We start from the raw sequence: 19,303 nt of genomic DNA, 5'->3' as shown, positions 1-19,303 counted from the left end.
TGTCAATCTAAATGAACAGGATATGAAGAGGCTGCGCTTCTCTTACTCAATTGTAGATTTTGGTAACAATGAATTTATCTCACTACATCTATGGAGTATTTTAGAAAACCCGTGTGGACACTTTCAGTTTCACAACAGAGACTTCTGGCCGTTGGGCCAGGGCCAGTTTTCTCTGTTCAACTTTGGGTTTCTGTGTACCGCCCCCCCAACCGTGTCTTGAACGGAACGGAAGTCTTGTGAGAACAATGTAGCCGTTAGGGTAAGTATTCTCTCTTCTTTACAGAAAGACTTTTTATCCATCGAGCTGGTCCACGGCAGAATTAAAGTAACAGTTGACCTGGGCTCCGGGCCTCTTGCCCTTGTTACGGACAGACGCTACAACAACGGGACCTGGTACAAAATTGCCTTCCAGCGAAACCGAAAGCAAGGTAAGTGCATAGACGGACGGTCGGGATGTCGGTCACCCTCATGGGAATAGAAATCCTTCAAAGTCAGCCATATTTATTTACTTTAGCTTTCTGGGTATTCTTGAAAGATATTCTAATTGAAAGCCACTGTTCTCTTTGGAATACTAAGCGCCAGGACTCACATTTTGCTGGGGGAATATTATAATTCTGTTTGTCTGTGGTTTCCAAGTGCATTATTTAACATTAAATGCTGAATTGGAATCAAGAATCAGATTCATTCTATTTTCTTCCACACACATCAGCTATCATTTAATGATGTGTATCTGGATTTATTGACTTTTGTACAGAATATCTTCATTTAATAGCCAAGAACATTTGTTAGTCAAATTTGCAGAATGTAAGAGCATGTCTTTGTAAGTGAACTTTGTCAGTAGAAGTCTGTGTTTTACTTTAATGTAGAAAGGGATTTTCATTTTCTTATTTATTCCTTTCGATCTCCTTTTAGGCCTCCTAGCAGTGATTGATGCGTATAACACCAGTTCTAAAGAAACCAAGCAAGGTGAAACTCCAGGAGCGTCTTCTGACCTCAATCGTCTTGATAAGGATCCAGTGTATGTGGGTGGATTACCTAGGTCAAGAGTTGTAAGGTAGGATGTCACAGTGCGGAATTTACCACTGTCTTAGTTTCCTAGGGCTGCCAAACAAGGTACCACAAACTGGGCAGCCTAAAGGACAGAGATCTCTTCTCTCACAGTTCTAGAGTCTACAAGTACAGTATCAAGGTGTCGGCAGAGTTGCTGCCTTCTGAGGACTGTGAGAAGGAGTTTGTTCCAGGCCTCTCTCCTAGCTTCTGCAGCTTCAGGCGTCCCTCAGTGTGTAGATCATGTCTCTGTGTCTACAAAGCCTTCCCTCTGTGCGTGCATCTCTCTGTGTCCACGTCTCCCCTTTTTGTAAGGACACCAGTCATATTGGATTAAGACCTGCCCTAACGACCGCATCTTACCCTGATTCCATCTGCAAAGACCCTATTTGCAAATAGGTCACAGTCACAGATCCTGGGGGCTGGGACTCAGCATCTTTCAGGGAGGACACAGTTTAACCCGAGAGGTGTATTTCGATTCAAACCACTATATGCCATAGTAACCGGGAAGGGAAGAAAGCCTTCTGCAGTAAACTTAATGATTTTATATTTATTGCCTTGGGAACATCTAGAAATTGTTGCTGTGGTGTATTTGGAGACCCACTTTCCATCACAAGTCATTCTCCTCTCTATACGTTTTAGAGTAGTAGAATCTCCTTCTAGGCAAAAAACCTCCATATTTTCTTCAGAGTTATCTGGATTTCCCTTTGTGTAATTAGAGTGAATAAAGTGTGTGACAGTTGAAAGACCAGCATCAGGAAGTTAGATGAAAGATGGCAGATAAGAAAGGCAGTGAAATCCTTGTAGAACACTGATTCACGATTGACTTTGTGACTTTAATAATTTACATAGAATTTCTGTAGTTCACTGCCCTCACTTTTGTAATTTTGAATTGGAAATATTAAGGTCTAACTTGTTTTACAGAAGCTCTTAATTTTTTTTTTTAAAGATTTTATTTTTTTCCTTTTTCTCCCCAAAGCCCCCCAGTACATAGTTGTATATTCTTCGTTGTGGGTCCTTCTATTTGTGGCATGTGGGATGCTGCCTCAGCGTGGTTTGACGAGCAATGCCACGTCCACGCCCAGGATTCGAACCAACGAAACACTGGGCCGCCTGCAGCAGAGCGTGCAAACAACCACTCGGCCACGGGGCCAGCCCCTCTAACATTTTTTTTTAAGTCACATATGAAAGGCCAGCAGTCAAGGCAAGGCAGCCTCCAGGGAGCAGGGTCATCAGACGTCCACACTTACTCGCCCAGCGCAGTGGTTTTCAAATGTGTATTTGCAGCAATACCCGGTCTTCACACTGAGTTCTCAGACAGCGTCCTAATGTGTGGCACACGAGTGCAGCCACTCCAGGTGCTGTGGGTCAAGCAGCCCAGCATCCACTCCCCCATGCCCTCCTCACCTTCTCTTTGCCAGAAATTTTGGGAAGTTCAAGGAAATAGTTTACGACCCCCACCCGCTAGTCTTGGAAATGAATGCGCTGAAACTTCAGGGAGCTGTTCACTTGCCTGGGTCTGGCCCTCTGCCAAGACAGAGCCAGGACTGGAAGCCTGTCTCCTAATCCTGATTCCATGTATCAGTCCCTCGTGTGACGGCACTGGGGGTGCTCCTGGAGCAACAAGTTGTGTCATGGCTCATCTGTGCTTTGCCTAAATGGCACAGAGTGTAGACACTGGAGAAAAGGACAAAGCCCTTTTTCTAGGAAGACATCCCAGATCACAGCCTTTCATGCTAGAAGGGACTTGGATATCATTGAGGCCAGCCTCCTCACTTACAGTGGAAGAAACTGAGATCCAAAGAGGTTGAAATTTGCTTAATGGTCCATAGCTCATTTCTCAACACAGAGAGAAAAAAAAGTTTAGACGTGACTCTAACAGGAAACCATGTTTCTGCAAAGTTCTCCTGTGACTGGCTGATGCTTAAGAATATAACTTGGAGAGCCAGCCCTGATGGCCCAGTGGTTGAAAAGTTGGGCACTTTCACTGCTTCGGTGGCCCCGGTTCATTTCCCAGTTGTAGAACCACACCACCTGTCTGTCAGTTGCCATGCTATGGTGGTGGCTCACACAGTTTTCTACAAGGACTTACAGCTAGGATACATAACCACGTCCTGGGGCTTTGGGAACTCAAAAAAAGGAATATTGGCAACAGATGTGAGCTCAGGGTGAATCTTTCTCTGCGAAAAAACACAAAAAAGGGGCCAGCCTGGTGGCACAGTGGTTAAGTTCACATGTTACACTTCAGTGGCCTGGGGTTCACCAGTCCAGATCCTGGGTGCAGACATATGCACCGCTTGTCAATCCATGCTGTGGTAGGCGCCCCACATATAAAGTAGAGGAAGATGGGCACAGATGTTAGCTCAGGGCCAGTCTTCCTCAGCAAAAAGAGGAGGATTAGCAGCAGATGCTAGCTCAGGGCTAATCTTCCTCAAAAAAAAAAAAAAAAAAACAAATCAAAAACAAAAAACCCAATTTGCCTTCCTTCTGAAAAAAAGAGTTTAACTTGGAGATGTTCAGGAGTCTCCATATTCTTGAAGTGAGAGCCTGACCACCTTATAGCCTCACCCCACTTATTACAGGAGTGTGGCAAGTTCTGTTACGAAAAATATAGTATTGACTTGGAGCCTAAGAAATAGGGTTTTAAATAATCCCAGACTTTACCAAATTCTGTTATTTCCTTCAGGACAGAGTTCATGAATGTGCTATATGGACAACAGCAGACAACTTCTGTAGCCGTGTGAGCCTAGAAAATAAGCATGCCTGCACTTGGCCCGTGGGAGCAAAGGTTCTGCTCCCTGGAGCCTGGACTGCAGTCTGTGCTGTAACTCCCTTCTCACAGTGCTCTGCCTTCCTTACCATTAGCCCATGTTTCAACGAGTATATTTAAATCATAGTAACTATAATCGTTTCCCTTAAAATAGTAAACATACGTTTATCCAGGTCACCATCTAAGTAGTCCAACTCACTACATTTGATCCTTTCTTTAGTCCTAAGAAGAGCATTTGTTTGAAGTTTTCACCGTCAATATCCTTCTTAGAGGGAGGCCTAGACATTTCTGCAGAATGACACATGGAAACACATCTTCCTCATTTGTAGGTCCATTTTTATTCCTTCTTTCAAAAATGGTATTATAAAACCCAAATTTCATCATCGTTGTTCTCATGTCCTTCCCTGCAGGAAAGGTGTCACCAGCAAAAGCTATGTGGGTTGTATCAAAAACCTGGAAATATCCAGATCGACCTTTGATTTACTCAGAAATTCGTATGGAGTGAGAAAAGGCTGCGTACTGGAGGTGGGAAGCATCTTGTTAATGTTGGAATGAGTTTCCATAAATGCCTACTGATTTACCAACATAATAAGGGAACACAGTCTAGACCAGTGGGGTGGGAGAAATGACGGGGAAGCCAGCAGTACCCTCGGCACTGGGGGACTCAGCATGCAAGTGAGCCTGACGCAGCTTTTTCATCTCCTTTGTGATCAGCCTATCCGAAGTGTTAGCTTCTTGAAAGGCGGCTACGTTGAATTGCCACCCAAGTCTTTGTCACCAGAATCGGAATTGTTGGCAACATTTGCCACCAAGAACAGCAGTGGCATCATCCTGGCTGCGCTGGGCAAGCAGGGGCAGAAGCAGCATCCTCGGCAGGCTCATGGGGTAAGTGAGCAGCTCAGACGCTATGGCTGCAGAGCCACAAGCTCAGGAAGGACATGACTTCGGGAAACACTGGATGGAAAATGACTTAGTCGTAAACGTTTATTGTAGCTGTGCACCTGGTTGTTTCTGGGCATGCATGTTTAACAAGTAAAAGGTACTACTGCTGAAAGTCTTTCCCTGATGAATCAGCGATTTTTTTGTGTTGTATAATCCATCTTCCTCGTCTAGCTACTGAGAAGATAGTGCTCCCTAACTCTAAGTCTTTTAAAACTCATTCGGATAGCATGTGCTGACTTTTCGTCCACGTTATGGTTGTTGCTCTTCATTCTAAGACTGAAACTATGTGCAATTTAGAGACTTTACCGAGTGCTGATGTACTGTCTTAGTGAAGTAGAGGCCACGCAACTACTGTTTACAGAGTGCTCTCCTCTACTATGCAGACATTGCTCTATAATTATGCAGAGTGAATGCTGCTTCCTGTATTTTGCTGAGGGAGAAATGGGTTCAGAGAGCCTGGTTAACCTGCCCAAAGTCACACAGCTGTTATATGCCAGAGCTCGGACTGACACACCAGTCTGCAGACCCCAAAGACCTCTGGAGCCACCTGGTGAAGGGCTAGCAATGACAGCCTGGTTTATAGGCTCCATTGACTGGAGCCCTTTTTCGTTTTTTTTATACTTGAGGTAAAATTCACATAACATAGAAGTAACCATTTTAGAGTGAACAATTTAATGGCATTCAGTTTTTTCACAATGTTTCAAGGCCACCTCCTCTATCTAGTTCCAAAACATTTTCATCACCCCAAGTGAACACCTATGCCATTAAGCAGCCATTCCCCATTCCCCTTTCTCCTCACCCCTGGGAACCTGTATCTATGAATGAATTTACCTATTCTGTATATTTCATATAAATGGACTCATAAAATGTATGATCTTTTGTGTCTTTCGCTTAACATGTTTTCAAGGTTCATCCATGTTGTAGCATGTATTGGTACTTTCTTTTTATGGTTGAATAATATTCCACTGTATGTACATAGCATCATTTGTTTATATTAGTTCATGGATGCACATTTGGGGTTGTTTCCACCTTTTGACTACTCTGAGTAATGCTGCTATGAACATTGGCATCCGAGTACCTGCTTGAGTACCTGTTTTCAGTTCTTTTGGGTATAGACCTAGGAGTGGAATTGCTGGGTCACATGGTAATTCTGTGTTTAACTTTTTGTGGAACCATCAAACTGTTGTCCTGCACCAATCTTCATAGGACCACTTGCAAATCAAAGTCTGCTACTAAGTCAGCAGAAAGGAGTGTTGTCATCCGTGCTAGAAAGGGTACTGTGGAACACTCACATTCCACTTCGGCTGATGGACCTCTCTTCAGTGTGGCAAAGAAGTTTTAAGAGCTTTAAACATTTTCAAAGGCTTCAGCTCTTTAATCCCACTTTCAGAAATATGAGAAACAATTTCAAAGGCTAAAAGAAGTTAAATGTTCATTAGGTATGGTAATAAAAAATTAGAAACTACCTACATTTTTAACAGTAAATGAATGGATCCCACAATAAGATATCACCTCACACCTGTTAGAATGGCTAGCATCAAAAAGACAAGAGACAGCAAGTGTTGGTGAGGCTGTGGAGAAGAGGGGACCCTTGTGCACTGTTGGTAGAAATGTAAATTGGTGCAACCAAATAGAAAACAGTACAGAAATTCCTCAAACAATTAAAAATAGAACTATCATATGATCTAGCAATGGCACTTCTGGGTATATATGAGAAGGAAATGAAGTCACTATCTGGAAAAGAGATCTGTACCGCCATGTCCATATTGCAATATTATTTACAAAAGCCAAATTTGGAAACAACCTAAACATCCATCAACAGATGAATGGGTAAAATGTGGTGGATGTATATACAATGGAATATTATTCAGCCATAAAAAAGAAGGAAATCCTACTATTTGCAACAACGTGGGTGGACCTTGAGGGCATCATTCTAAGAGAAAGAAATCAGACAGAGAAAGACAAATATTGTATAATCTCATTTATATGTGGAAACTTAAAAAACCAAACTCATAGAAACACAGAGCAGATTGCTGGTTGCCAGAGGTGGGATTGGGTGGGGGTGGGGGGGATGGGTGAAGGTGGTCAACTTACAACTTCCAGTTGTAAGATAAATAAGTTCTGGGGATGTAATCCCACAGTGACCGTATTATATATTTAAAAGTCGCTAAGGGAGGAGATCTCAAAAGTTCTCAACACAAGAAGAAAATTTTGTAACTATGTGAGATGATGCATGTTAACTAAGCTTATTGTGGTAATCATTTTGCAATATATATATATATCAAATCATTATGTTGTACACCTTAAAATGATTCAGTGTTATATGTCAGTTATATCTCAATAACACTGGGAAAAAAGAGATCAATGACATAATATATCTATTTGTTGTTACAAAATGTAGCAATAAATAAGTATGAAGACTACGTAGAAATGGAAATGTTTAATATGGTTAGTGATAATAGCATAATACAGAATGTCACTTATATGAATAGAGATTAGAAGGTAATATACAAAATTTAAAATAGTTCTTTTAGATGGTCATATTCTTAAGAAGCTGCTTAGTTGGTGCTAATATTCTCACACTCTCTTCATTAGAGGATAATTTTTCAGCCATATAGTAATGTTTGTCTGTGGGAATTCTCTGCAGCCTTCCCAGCCCTTCTTTTCCGTCGCGCTGATAGAAGGCCACATTGAAGTGCACGTTAATGCTGGGGATGGAACAAGCCTGAGGAGAGCTCTCGTGCGTGCTCCCACGGGCACATATGGCGACGGACGGGAACATTCCATCTCCTTGATCAGGAGTGGGAGGTATTTGTGTAATGAGGGCACGGTGACCTCCCCGGTAGGAACCTTGTTTTGATGCTCTTTCAGTGAAATGATTGGGATCATTAGTATGATGTCATTAGCATTTAGGGTTTCTCATTAGCTTTCAGAGTTTAATAGTTCCAAAATAATTCTGAGATCTTGCTAGAATACCTCCTTGGAAATCAATTTCACTGATTTTGTAATAAGATATTTGCAAACTTTTCATAATTGAGCAACCTTAACCCTGCCTTTTTCTAGGGCCCAATATAAGTTGTCTTTTCAGTGGGTTAATTCTGTGGCAGTTAATTTTATAGTAGCAATAAATATTATTATATCAATATGAAATAATAGACAGTCAAATATTAAATAGTAAAATAGTAGTGTTATATCAACATTCCTGTATATTTTCCTCTAAAAGTTTAGACCAAATGTTTTAAAAGCACATTGGACATTTTGTCACAGGTAAAGAAGTAAAAGAAAAACACTCTACAGAAAGCAATTGAACTCAGTGAGGTTTAATAACATTCCATTCAGTTTGGGAGAATGTTCAAGTGTAAGTTTTAATTTCCAAGATTCACCTTTTCACTCACACGCAACATCATGTTAAAATTCAGCTTCAGGAAACTTTTATTATTCAGTAAGGACTTGTGGAATTATGTATTAATATGAACAGTTATGTTTCATTTCATTTTAAAGCTTCTCTTTTACTTTTCTCCTTTTACCTTTTAGAATTCTCTCTGTCCAGTTGGATGAGACAACTCCTGTAGAAATGAAGTTGGGCCCGTCAGCAGAAAGCAGGACAATAAACGTGTCCAAGCTGTACGTAGGGGGCACTCCCCGGGGAGAGGGGCCAGCGGCGCTCAGGATGAGAGGCTCGTTCCACGGCTGCATCCGGAACCTGGTCTTTAATGCAGAGTGAGTGTGACTGCGCTCAGCCCGCTCTGGGCTTCCTGACCGTCGATGCCGAGTACTCAGGCTCATCTGCTGTTTGAGATTGCCTAAAATTCTCCCAGTTCCTGAAGAACAAGTGATCCCCACTGTTCTATTAGGAAAGTCTCCCAAATTGATTTTATTGGATTAGAATGACTAGATCTGATCATCATGCGTTAAAAAATACTTCATTGAACATTAGTTCCACAGGACTGTCAATAAATAGCAGAAGTCAAGTACATTTTTGGCATGCATTTAAGACAATGTAGAGATTTGGGGATGCAAGTTTCTTGCTGTCTTGAGCTCGAGCTCAAGCTTTAAAGGAGACTTTACGGCTGGGCTACTTGCAGCTTCAGGTTATTAATGGCTCCTCCTAAAACAGTTACTGTCTAATTAAGAACTGAAACTCTCTGTTCCCTGTGTAGAGCTCACAGTGAGCAAGAGAATTAACATGTGCCCACGGGCGTTTACTCTCTCCTCACTCGCGTCTGCCTGGGGGGAGGGTGCGGGTGGGACTGAAGCCGTGCTCTGACCTGGGGGGACCAGAGTCTGCACAGGAGAAAGTGTGTGTGCGCTGAGCGCCGGGAGACCAGCCTGGCACTGTCCCCTTAGCTGGGCTGCTGACTTGGCTTATGACCTTGAGCAAAGACTTGGATCCTCTGTGGTCGCAGTGTCCTCTGTGAAAGAACCTCTTAAGAGTCTTTGAAATTCAAAAGAATAAAATGTTGCATTGGGTTTCAACACAATTATAATGTCAGAACCTCAGTTTAGTTATTTGTACAGTTGATATATTTATTTGCCCAATTGTCTGTTTGTTAATTAACTGATTGATTAGGCATTTTCTTGCTCCTGAAAGCCATGAGGCTGGGAATTCAGTAGGGCAGAAATGTTTCTGTGCTGTTCACAGCTGGGTCCTAGGAAACTGCCAGTAGGGTGTGCACGGAGAGGGGATGGGTTACAAAGGCTGCAGAGTAAAGGGACTTATGACCAGTGTAGTTTACGACTTCCTGGCAAACAGAACCTGTGAGAAAGAAATCAAGGTTTAATGGAGGCCACTGTGCAGTGCTGGCGCCAGAGACAGAATCTTTCCCTGGGGCAGCCCAGCCCAGGCTGCGGGTGCAGAGAGCGTTTGAGGCGATTCTTGAGGAATGTTCAGGAATGGCCACGTGGACAGCATGGGGCTGGGGTGGGGGGAGCCATTTCAGGCAGAGGAATCAAACAAGAGAAGATGTAAGATAGGATATGTGGACTTCCAGTCACTGAAAAAGGTGGTCAATTTGGTGACTCTGTGAGTAATATATTAATGGTTTTTAATGGATTTTAAGTGTTCAGTAATCAGATGACATTTGTTCATATGTTGGCTTGTTAATTGATTTTGAAAACACTTTGCTTGTGTCTAGACTTTTGGATTTCACGAGTGCAGTTGGCTATGAACAAGTGGACTTGGACACCTGCCTTCTTGCAGAAAGGCCTCCGCCGGCTCTTCATGGAGAGGACAAGGCACTCCTGCCCGAGCCCCGGCCGTTACCGAGCCCAGTAAGAGAGGCTTTCTCGAATCATTTCGGGCAGGTCCAGTCAGAAACAAGAGCATAGCCCAGAGGATATTGAAATGGGGACCTTGTCACAGAGGGGCTGGGAAACTGACTGAGCACACTGGAGCAATGACAGACGCCACCTGAGCCTAGGAGCAGGGCTGCCAAGGAAGCAGCGACTCTGAGCAGAGAGGGTCTCCTGGTGGGCACTAAAGCACAGAGAAGACAGGCTCTGCCGGGGGGCCACCTGGAGCTGCAAGGGAGAGAGTAACGTGGGGCTTCCTGCATTCACCTGCCTCCAGTCTCCCAGCACTGCCTTCCATTGACAGAAGCGGCTGGAAGCCATTTTTCAGAGGAGCCATTTTTCACAGGGGCTGTCCCTGTGATGGGCAGCAGAGCAGGCCCGGCGGGGAGTGCTTCTCCGAGCGCACGTGCAGATGGCATGGCACGGTGTTGCCGGATTGCAGGTCATAGCGCTCTGGCACCCTTGGTTGGCTGCCGTACAGCAAATTTTTGGCCGAGTTCCTATAAGGACTCACTGTTACTTTGGGTTTAGTCAGAAACATGAAAATAGGTATTTATGTAAGCCATTGTACATATTGTTGCTTTAAGAAAAAAAGATTTGAGTCATCTAGGAAAAGCCAGTTTTGATGAAATATTTTTAACGGCAGTTGTTAGTTTTCATTTTCTTTTCTCTTTTCTGATTTCTCGGTTTCCTTGCTTGAAAGCATGCACTCTAATTATTTAGATGATGGCACAGTCATGCACAAAGCAGTCCCTTCTAAGCAGGGCCAGTCTCTGGGTTCAAGACAGTTCTCTTGGTAGCATCTGCCTACCCCAAGCCGGAAAACTGAGTCTGAGGCCTCACGTGGTCTGGAGTCGGCATGTGGAGGGGTGAGCAGAGCCCCTGCCAGCCCAGCTCCTCCTGGCTGCACTTTGCTCCTGTCCATGAGGAGTCAGAGGCCCTGCGGGGCCTGTCCCTGGGGCCACTTCCCGTTTCCTGGGGCAGTGCTGCAGCTGCTCCTGAAGCCGCTCAGATTCACGGGCTCTTCCTAGAGCTGCCGGCCTTTGCCCCTTAGGTCCGATGGAAATTCTTTGCAATTTAAGTGAACTTGAGTGAGAATGAGGTGAAAAACAGGAGCTCTGATTGCCTTCTTGGAGAGAGAAAAGGATGGCGAGTGAATTCTTTAAAGCAAAGAAGATTAAAGCAGTACAGACACTGTGGTTATTTGTGGTGGTTAGTGTTCTGATACGATTGCTTCTGAGATGTTTTCTTCATGGAAAAAACTTGTATGTGTTAGTGGGGGTCCCAGCTGTGCGTGGCTGAGGGTCTGTGTGCGTCTCTTGCAGGAACGGTGTGCCCCGGACCGAGCCCCAGAGTATGTCCCCAATGCTCACCAGTTTGGCCTCACACAAGGCAGCCATTTCGTGTTGGCTTTCAACGAGTCATCTGTCAGAAAGAGGTAGGCTTTGTTCTCAAGTCCTCGTGAGGCGTCTCGTTGCTAGATGAGTCAGGGAGGCATTCTTCAGCAGTGGGTCTTTTCCAGAAGAAGCTTCTTGTATTTTATTTTGGAGTGCTCCACTGGCAACCAGCTGGCAGCAGGGAGAAGGCAAGAGAGGAATGCAGCCTTTGTGCAACTCAGTGCCTACAACGTGGTGGAGCAGGGTCCTGTGGTTGGTCTTTACCCCTTCTTGCTGGTGGCTGGGTGCTCCTCTCTGTGTGTGGAGGAAAGCCCCTAAGTATCCATGGAGCTCGCTGTTCACTCCAGAATCCCAAGGCCTCCGCATCTGTCATCCTCTGGACTTTCAGCCCCATTCTGCTGTAAGCTCTCGCTAATCTGATAAAGTTGTCTACCCACACTCTTTCACTGTGCTTCCTAAAACTTGGTGCCACCGCCACACCCATCTGCACATTCCCTCTGGCCCTCACACCCGCCTGTCCCCAAGGACTCCTCTTCCATGAAGCCAGCTCACGTCCCACAGGTCTCGAGGCCTGGAGCCGCCCGAGGTCCCTCCGGATTCCACATTCCTCCTCCCTCCGCCTTTGAATCTCCAGCTCATGGGAAGTTCACGCCTTCAGATTCTGCTCTGCTCTGCACCTCTTATTGTCCTCGTCTGTGACCACCGCCCCATCACGCCCTTGTCAGACCTGGGCTCAGGGTCGTTTTCCTACCACTCCGGCCGTTGTTCTCCATGAATTCTGCAGCCACCCAAGGCCTGACCTTTCGAGACCTTTGGCTCCCATGTGTTGGGGGTCTTTTCCTCCTTCCTGCTCAGCCGCTTCTCCCTGTGGCCGTACCCTTGGCTCTTCCTGTGTCTGTCCTCCCTCCCGAGTCTCTCCTTTCCGCATGCTGTTAACCAGCCTTCTCCGCATCTGCACGCCGTTACCTCCCGCTCCAGCGGCTCCTGAGCTGCATCCAGGCCTCCAGGCCCTCATGCTTTCTCATGCTCATCACTGCCCTCTCCAGCCCCCACACCACAATGTTTCCCCACCCAAATAGGTTTGCTGCCTTTATTACACATGTTCCCTGCAAACTTCCTTCATCCTCTTGTCTCTTCCACTGTGGCCGCAGGTGAAGCCCGCTCTTGGCCTAATCCAGGCCAGAACCCAAGCTGGTGGTCAAGGCCGCAGAAATGCCCATCTCTTTCCTACCTGGTTCGATGTTATAGCCATTACTACGAATCTCAGATGAAACCTGCAAACTACATGGGGAGCCAATACAGTTTTAATTTTTCAAGCTTCTCTGGTCTTAAAACGCTGTACATCCCTACAGCTTCTCTTCACGCCCCAGCTGGTGACTTGCCTCACTGAGAAGAGAGGTTGAACTCCTGAATCTGTCCCCCACCATGAGAGCACCCTCTGCCTTTGTCCCACCCTCCGCCTCTTCCCCTGCCACCACGCAGGAAGGGTCCTTGTTCCCTTCTTAGCCCTCCAGGTCCCGTCACCTCTCTCCCCTCCAGAACATCAGCGGCACCCACTGCTCCGTTTCATGCACGATTCCCGTCGGCACACAGACAGCATTGTGCCCCCATCAGCAGCAGTGATAGAAGAGAAGCTAACACTGTGCCAGAGACCGTCTCAGCATTTTACACACCCCCCTACCTTACTCCATAATTATCCTGTGAGGAAGGTATTAATACTGTAGTTTCATAGACAGGAAATGGAGGCACAGGAAAGTTAAGTCATCCGCTCAGAGGCACACAGCAGAGCTAAGATTCAGACCAGGCACTGAGGCTGCAGGGTCTGTGCTTGTAACCACTCCCTCTAGCAGTTTCTCACTTTTAAACCAGAAACTCTCCAGGAGACTTCACGCACCCCCCAAAACATGCGCAGTGTCCTGGCCCTGTCTCATAGTAAGGCTTCTTGAAAGAGCTGCCTTACATGGTGGCCTGCCTCGCCTCGCCTCCCGTTCCTTCCCCCACCCATCCGGCCCGCCACCACAGTCACCCGAGCCCTGCTGGGCCCCACCCCGGGTGCCTTCTCTGCTGGGCCCTCAGCAGCACCACACACGCTTGGCCTCCCAGCGTCCTTGGCTGTCACAGCCCAGGCTCCCCTAATGTCCTACTCTCTCCCTGCCTGCCCCTCCTCAGTTTCCTTTGCGGGCTCCTCTTCTGTCATAGAAGGCCCGGGGCCCCTTCCACATATTCTCCCAGGCTGGCCATCTATATTCCAATGGCTTTAAAATACTCTCTGTTTGCACCCACACCCACATCTCTAGCCCTGACCTCCACTTAGAACTCAGGCGTCCTATACCCAACTGGCTACTCGACATCTCCAGGTAGAGTGGGACAGGCTCCTCGACCTCAACACCCCAAAAGAGAATTCAGTCTTCCCTCAAACGTGCTGTCCCGGTCTTTGCCATCTCTGTAGACATCATCACTGTTTACCTGGTTCCCCCAGGCCCAAACCTGCTGGTTGTTATTTTCTTTCCCTCACTCTCCAAATTCAGTCCATCAGCAAGTCCTGCTGCTTCTTCATTACAAGGGCTAGTTCTAAGCCTCGAGGAATTTACATTCTAAGGCAATTTAGAGATTTGAAGGTAAAATGGGCCCCGCAGAGGAAATGCTGCTCACGTGTCCAGTGTCCCTGGCCCTGTAGTCAGAGGGCAGGCCGCCCAGGTACAGCTTCCCTTCCACATCCAGCACGGTCTGGTCTCCCACCATGGGCACCATCGGGGATTCCTGGCCGTCAACTGTCACGAAGCCCTTTCTTTTCAAATACTCTGTCTTAACCTGGAGCAAAACGAAAACATGCGTAATGTAAAGGGATCTGAGAAAACTGTAACAGATGCTAACATTTTATAAATTATTCACCCCCTCTGCCTCCCCACCATCACCCTGGTCTGAGCGCCTTCCTGCCTCTATGGACTGTTGTGACAGCCACCTGCCTGACACCTGCTGTCACCTTGCCCATCTGACTTGTTCTTCACATCAGAGATTCTTTTTAAGATGTAAATCAATCATGCCCATTCCCCTTCTTAAAACCCTCCTGTGACTTCTCAGAACCCCTCATCCCTGAGGATGGAGCCACGTTCTCCTTTCCCTGTCCGCTGTGCCTTAGTGACGTTGCACTTCTTTCTGTGGGAGGACACCCAGACGCAACCTTGCCTCCAGCCTGTGTGGTTCCGTCTCCCACGTGGCCACACTTGAGGACTCCTGGCTGTCCGGCATAATCAGTTCACTGTTTTAACATTCTCTGTGTGTCTAAAAACAAACTGCAGGCCCTTCCTGCTCAGCTTTGTGGGTCCTGCTCTGCCTGTCAGAGACCTCAGCTGAAATAGCATCCTTCAGAGTGGCCTGCCCTGTCTACGTAAGGTAGCCACCGTTGGCCTCTACATGACCCAATTTTCACTCTCTGATGTATTTCTGGTGCTAGTGTCGTGAGAGAAGGGGCTTCCTCTGTGCACCGCCTTAGCCTCAGCTCCTAGCACAGTTCCTGGCAGATGCAGGTCCTGTAACCATGAGTTGAATGAGTGGATGGATAAATGAAGGAAGGAATGGATGACTCTCGCCTGAGATGTTAAATATAAATGTTGAAATAATTACTGAGTTCTCTCTTTATTTTAAAAAATACAAGGGAAAACTTATTCCTGTCTGAGGGCTTGGCTCTTGTTTTCTTCCAGGCTCTCGGTTCAGCTCAGTCTCCGAACGTTTGCCTCCAGCGGTCTGATCTACTACATGGCCCATCAGAACCACGTTGATTACGCCACCCTCCAGCTGCTGGGGGGCCGCCTCCACTTCCTGTTTGACCTTGGGAAAGGCAGAACAAAGGTCTCCCACCCCGCACTGCTCAACGACGGCAAGTGGCACACGGTACGCTCTCAGGAGCTTGTGATCACTCGCCTGAGCTTTATTCCATCCATCCTCTGCGTCCGCTCCATTTCCCTGGAGTGAAGTTACTCCCTGTGACATCTAGTTTGCTTTGTGTCTGCTATCTCCCCTATAGAATGTAAGCTCCTTGCAGGCAGGGACCTTTTCTGCTTCCTGAGATATCCCAGACCTAGCTCAGTGCCTGACACCTAAGGGGCACCCAGCAAACCTTGGTGGAATGAATGAAAGGTACAAGAAATGTTGTCAACTTGACAAGAAGTAAATGAAGCCCGCTGGGGGCATGAGGGGGCCAAACCTGAGAGCCTGGCGTTTGCCGTCTTATAACTAGGACTCTGGAGCACTTTCTGTCACCTGTGCCTGCTTCCTGTCTTCTGCCAGGCTCGGTCTCCTCTCAGCACGCACTGTGTAACAAACAGTCTGAGGGTTTCATTCAGGTCATCACAGCCACAGCGGACAGACCTTGCTCACAAGCATCTGTTACGGTTTTCTCAGATCCCTTAACAATTATGCATGTTTTCATTTTGCTCCAGGTTAAGACAGAGTATTTGAAAAGAAAGGGCTTCGTGACAGTCGACGGCCAGGATTCCCCGATGGTGCCCACGGTGGGAGACGGGACCGCGCTGGATGTGGAAGGGAAGCTGTACCTGGGCGGCCTGCCCTCTGACTACAGGCCCAGGGACACTGGACACGTGAGCCGCCTTTCCTCTGCAGGGCCCGTTTCCTTCATTGTGGCTGGGTTTATTTTGTAGAGGAACATGTTGATGTTTAACTTATCTTGTTTGGATCTGGGGCTTGGCTGCAAGATGCAAACCTTTCAGACCACATGCCTAGATTGTGTATTGGGGCTTCCCCTTAAAGCCTGACCTGCCTGTTAGTTAATGAATATTTCCCTTTCCACAGCCACTTGGCCACAGGAAAGTCCAGTGAATCTGTATTTGCAAATTAGAAAATTCCGCATTCTTTGTTTTCCTTTTTTTTTAAAGATTGGCACCTGAGTTAACAACTGTTGCCAACCTTCTTCTTTTTTTTTTTCTTCTCCCCAAAGCCCCCCGGTACGTAGTTGTGTGTGCCTCTGGTTGTGCCATGTGGGACACCACCTCAGCACGGCCTGATGAGTGGTGCTAGGTACACGCCCGGGATCCAAACCGGTGAAACCCTGGACCACGGAAGCAGAGCACACGAACTTAACCACTCTGCCATGGGGCTGGCCCCTGAAAACTCCACTTTCTGGATTTCTTGATTAAATAACACACTATTTAGTCAAAATAATAGAAAATACCTTTACTGCATTATTAGCAAAGATACTCAAATAGTAGCTTTATGTTAGACATTCATGTGAAATATTGCAGCAATTAGATTTTAAAAACCAAAAAATCATATTTGAATGTGTTTTGTTGAAGTATACGAAAAATCTGCCGTTGCCTTTCTCACGATAGCCCCCATCCACTCTCACGTCACTTGGTTTAGATCACCCACAGCATCCCTGCCTGCATTGGGGAGGTGACAGTGAACAGCAAACAGCTGGACAAGGACAGCCCAGTGTCTGCGTTTGCAGTAACCAGGTGCTATGCGGTGGCCCAGGAAGGAACTTTCTTTGAAGGAAGTGGCTATGCAGCCTTTGGTATGTATTATCAACAATCTTGAAAGAAGTCTTTGGGATTCACCTGCACTCTGGGACGGTGCGGACCCGAGAATTCTGTGATCAGACAGGACCCACCGGCCAAGGCTGCAGCCTGACATTTAGTTCAGTGCTCCAGTTTATTCTCATTTCTCAACTTCTGATGTAAGAGACTTCTCACCTGTTTGCCGTTCCAACCGCCTGGCCGAGTCTGCCTCCCCCGGGAGTGGCACAGCTCCTGACAGAGGGGAACGTGTGGTGCGGGCATCATCTGTACCTTCCCCAAATTTGTGTGAGCCGTGCTCTCACTCTTCAAGTTAAAGGAGGCCTTTGAACTAAAAATCAGCAGCATAAAATGTCTAGACCAGCCAGCCAAGTCCAAGTCAGATTTGATGAAGAAATAAACTCCCTTTAGATATTTAGATGTTGAAAATTTAACCAGTTAGAAGTAGTGGAATTTAAATCTCTCAGCTGCCTTAGAGTGTAACCCTGGGGGCTTAGAACCGGCCCTTGGAATGGATCTGACGTCCCTCCCCATTTTAGGGACTTGATTTGCCAGGTAACGTCCTGTTTGCACTCAGAACCAGGGCGTGTTCTGCCTTCCGTCACAGGGACTACCTGCGTCTGGCTCTTAGCCTCAGGCTCCCCAGAGGGCTGGGCGGGAGATGGAGGGCTTCGGGAGGGAGGGGGAAGCGAGCACACCCCTTTCCTTCACCCTGGTCACCGCCTTCCCACCCTTCCTTCAGCCCTGGGCGTGGTAGCCACTGCCTGCTATCAGAATATCCCCAGCTCGGCTTCTCTATCGCCCGAATAAAAGGTTCATTCGATTAAATCCCCACTTTTAAAAAAAAGCTAGTGTGCACTCTGACTGATACACTCAGTAAATGATCAGATACTGGTACGGAGATATTGGGAAAGTAAAGTGGACTATTCCCTGATAGATGACGAAGGGATTATATGGATCAGCCCCTTCTGATTGTTGCCCTGCGTGGCTCTAGATGAGAGATCGTGCCTCCTTCGGCTCTAGTCTGGCTTAGCCCAGCTGACTGCACGTCTTTTTTAAAAATGACGTGGAAGCTGAGGCTCAGAGGTGACTTGCTCGTGGGGATGGCGCTGGATCCAGAGAAAGAGCTAGAACTAGGTGTCCTGAACCTCAGTTGGGAGCCAGAATGCAGTCAGCCAGCCCGTGGCCTCTCTGGGCCGGGGCCTTCCTGGGCCAGCAGGGCTCACCCCTTCCTCTGGGCCATCCTTGTGTTTTCAGCCAAAGAAGGCTACAGAGTCGGATCAGACATGAACATCACCCTGGAGTTCCGTACCTCCTCAGAGAACGGCGTCCTCCTGGGCATCAGCAGTGCCAAAGTGGACGCCATCGGATTGGAGATTGTAAATGGCAAGGTAGGTGCTTCATCTTAATGGGGTTGCTCCTCACCCAATGTCGGAAACAGAGCAGTTGAGAAACAGTAGAAATACCTAGATCCAATTTCCAGTTATCCACTTTAATGGAATGGAGGAAAGGTTCAGTTAATATTAAAAAATAGATAATCCTAAAAAGTTTCTTAAAAGTAACTTCTTTTATAATTTTGAAATTAAATTTAAAGCAAAATTGCAACTACGTCAAAGAACTTTTTTCCCTGGACCATCTGAAAGTAAGTTGTCACCCTCCCTAATATTTGTTAACTTTTCCTTTGGAAGTAATTATAGATTCACAGGAAGTTGCAGTGAAATGTACAAGGAGGTCCTCATGCACCCCTCACCCAGGCTCCCCCGGTGTTTGCATCTTGTATATCTCTAGGACATCAAATCCATAAAAGTGACATTGGCACAATCCACAGTTTTTACAGTGGCGCTAGTTATACATGTACGTGTGTGTGTAGCTCTACACAGTTTTACCACATGTGTGGCTTTGTGTTACCCACCACCACAATCAAGCTAATTATACCATTCCACCAGGCGCCCTCGAGCTGCCCCTCCACAGCCACACCGACTCCCTCCCTCTGCCTCCCTCATCTCTGCCAACCACTGAGCTGTTCTCCACCTAACTGTTATTTCACGGGTGTCACACAGAAATGAAATCATGCAGTATAAGTCCTCTTGAGATTGGCTTTGTACACTCAGCTTCATTTCCTGGTGGTTCATCCAGGTTTCTTGCATGTATCAAACTGCTTTCAAACTGCCTCCTTCTGAGTTTCTCTGATTCTCATTCTTCTTCCTCTCCCCTTTGGGGCCACTTGGGTGCAGGCAAGATGTGAGGGAAGGGAGTCTTCATTGCTCTTTTTCTTTTCTGCGGGCTCTCTCCTGCCAGCAGTTGAGGAGAGAGCCCAATTCTCC

The 19,303-nt window shown here is 46.7% G+C and overlaps 1 protein-coding gene across 4 annotated transcripts in view; it reads left to right on the top strand.

Annotated features, from left to right (window-relative positions):
* LAMA1 (laminin subunit alpha 1) overlaps positions 1-19,303 on the top strand; it is a 147,721-nt gene that overhangs the window by 125,847 nt on the left and 2,571 nt on the right. For all 4 annotated transcript variants that reach the window (XM_023647426.2, XM_023647425.2, XM_070220562.1 and 1 more), the window contains 12 exons: positions 284-428; positions 913-1,054; positions 4,228-4,342; positions 4,532-4,702; positions 7,407-7,567; positions 8,294-8,479; positions 9,895-10,030; positions 11,377-11,489; positions 15,150-15,339; positions 15,888-16,046; positions 16,825-16,978; positions 18,237-18,370. In XM_023647426.2, coding sequence (XP_023503194.2) covers positions 284-428; positions 913-1,054; positions 4,228-4,342; positions 4,532-4,702; positions 7,407-7,567; positions 8,294-8,479; positions 9,895-10,030; positions 11,377-11,489; positions 15,150-15,339; positions 15,888-16,046; positions 16,825-16,978; positions 18,237-18,370 — 1,806 coding nt within the window. The remainder of the gene's footprint in view (positions 1-283; positions 429-912; positions 1,055-4,227; positions 4,343-4,531; positions 4,703-7,406; positions 7,568-8,293; positions 8,480-9,894; positions 10,031-11,376; positions 11,490-15,149; positions 15,340-15,887; positions 16,047-16,824; positions 16,979-18,236; positions 18,371-19,303) is intronic.

Source organism: Equus caballus, chromosome 8 (assembly GCF_041296265.1).
Source record: "Equus caballus isolate H_3958 breed thoroughbred chromosome 8, TB-T2T, whole genome shotgun sequence".
NCBI classification, from domain to species: domain Eukaryota; kingdom Metazoa; phylum Chordata; class Mammalia; order Perissodactyla; family Equidae; genus Equus; species Equus caballus.
Note: the sequence above shows the minus strand (reverse complement) of the source record. Positions and strands in the feature narration are given on the sequence as shown.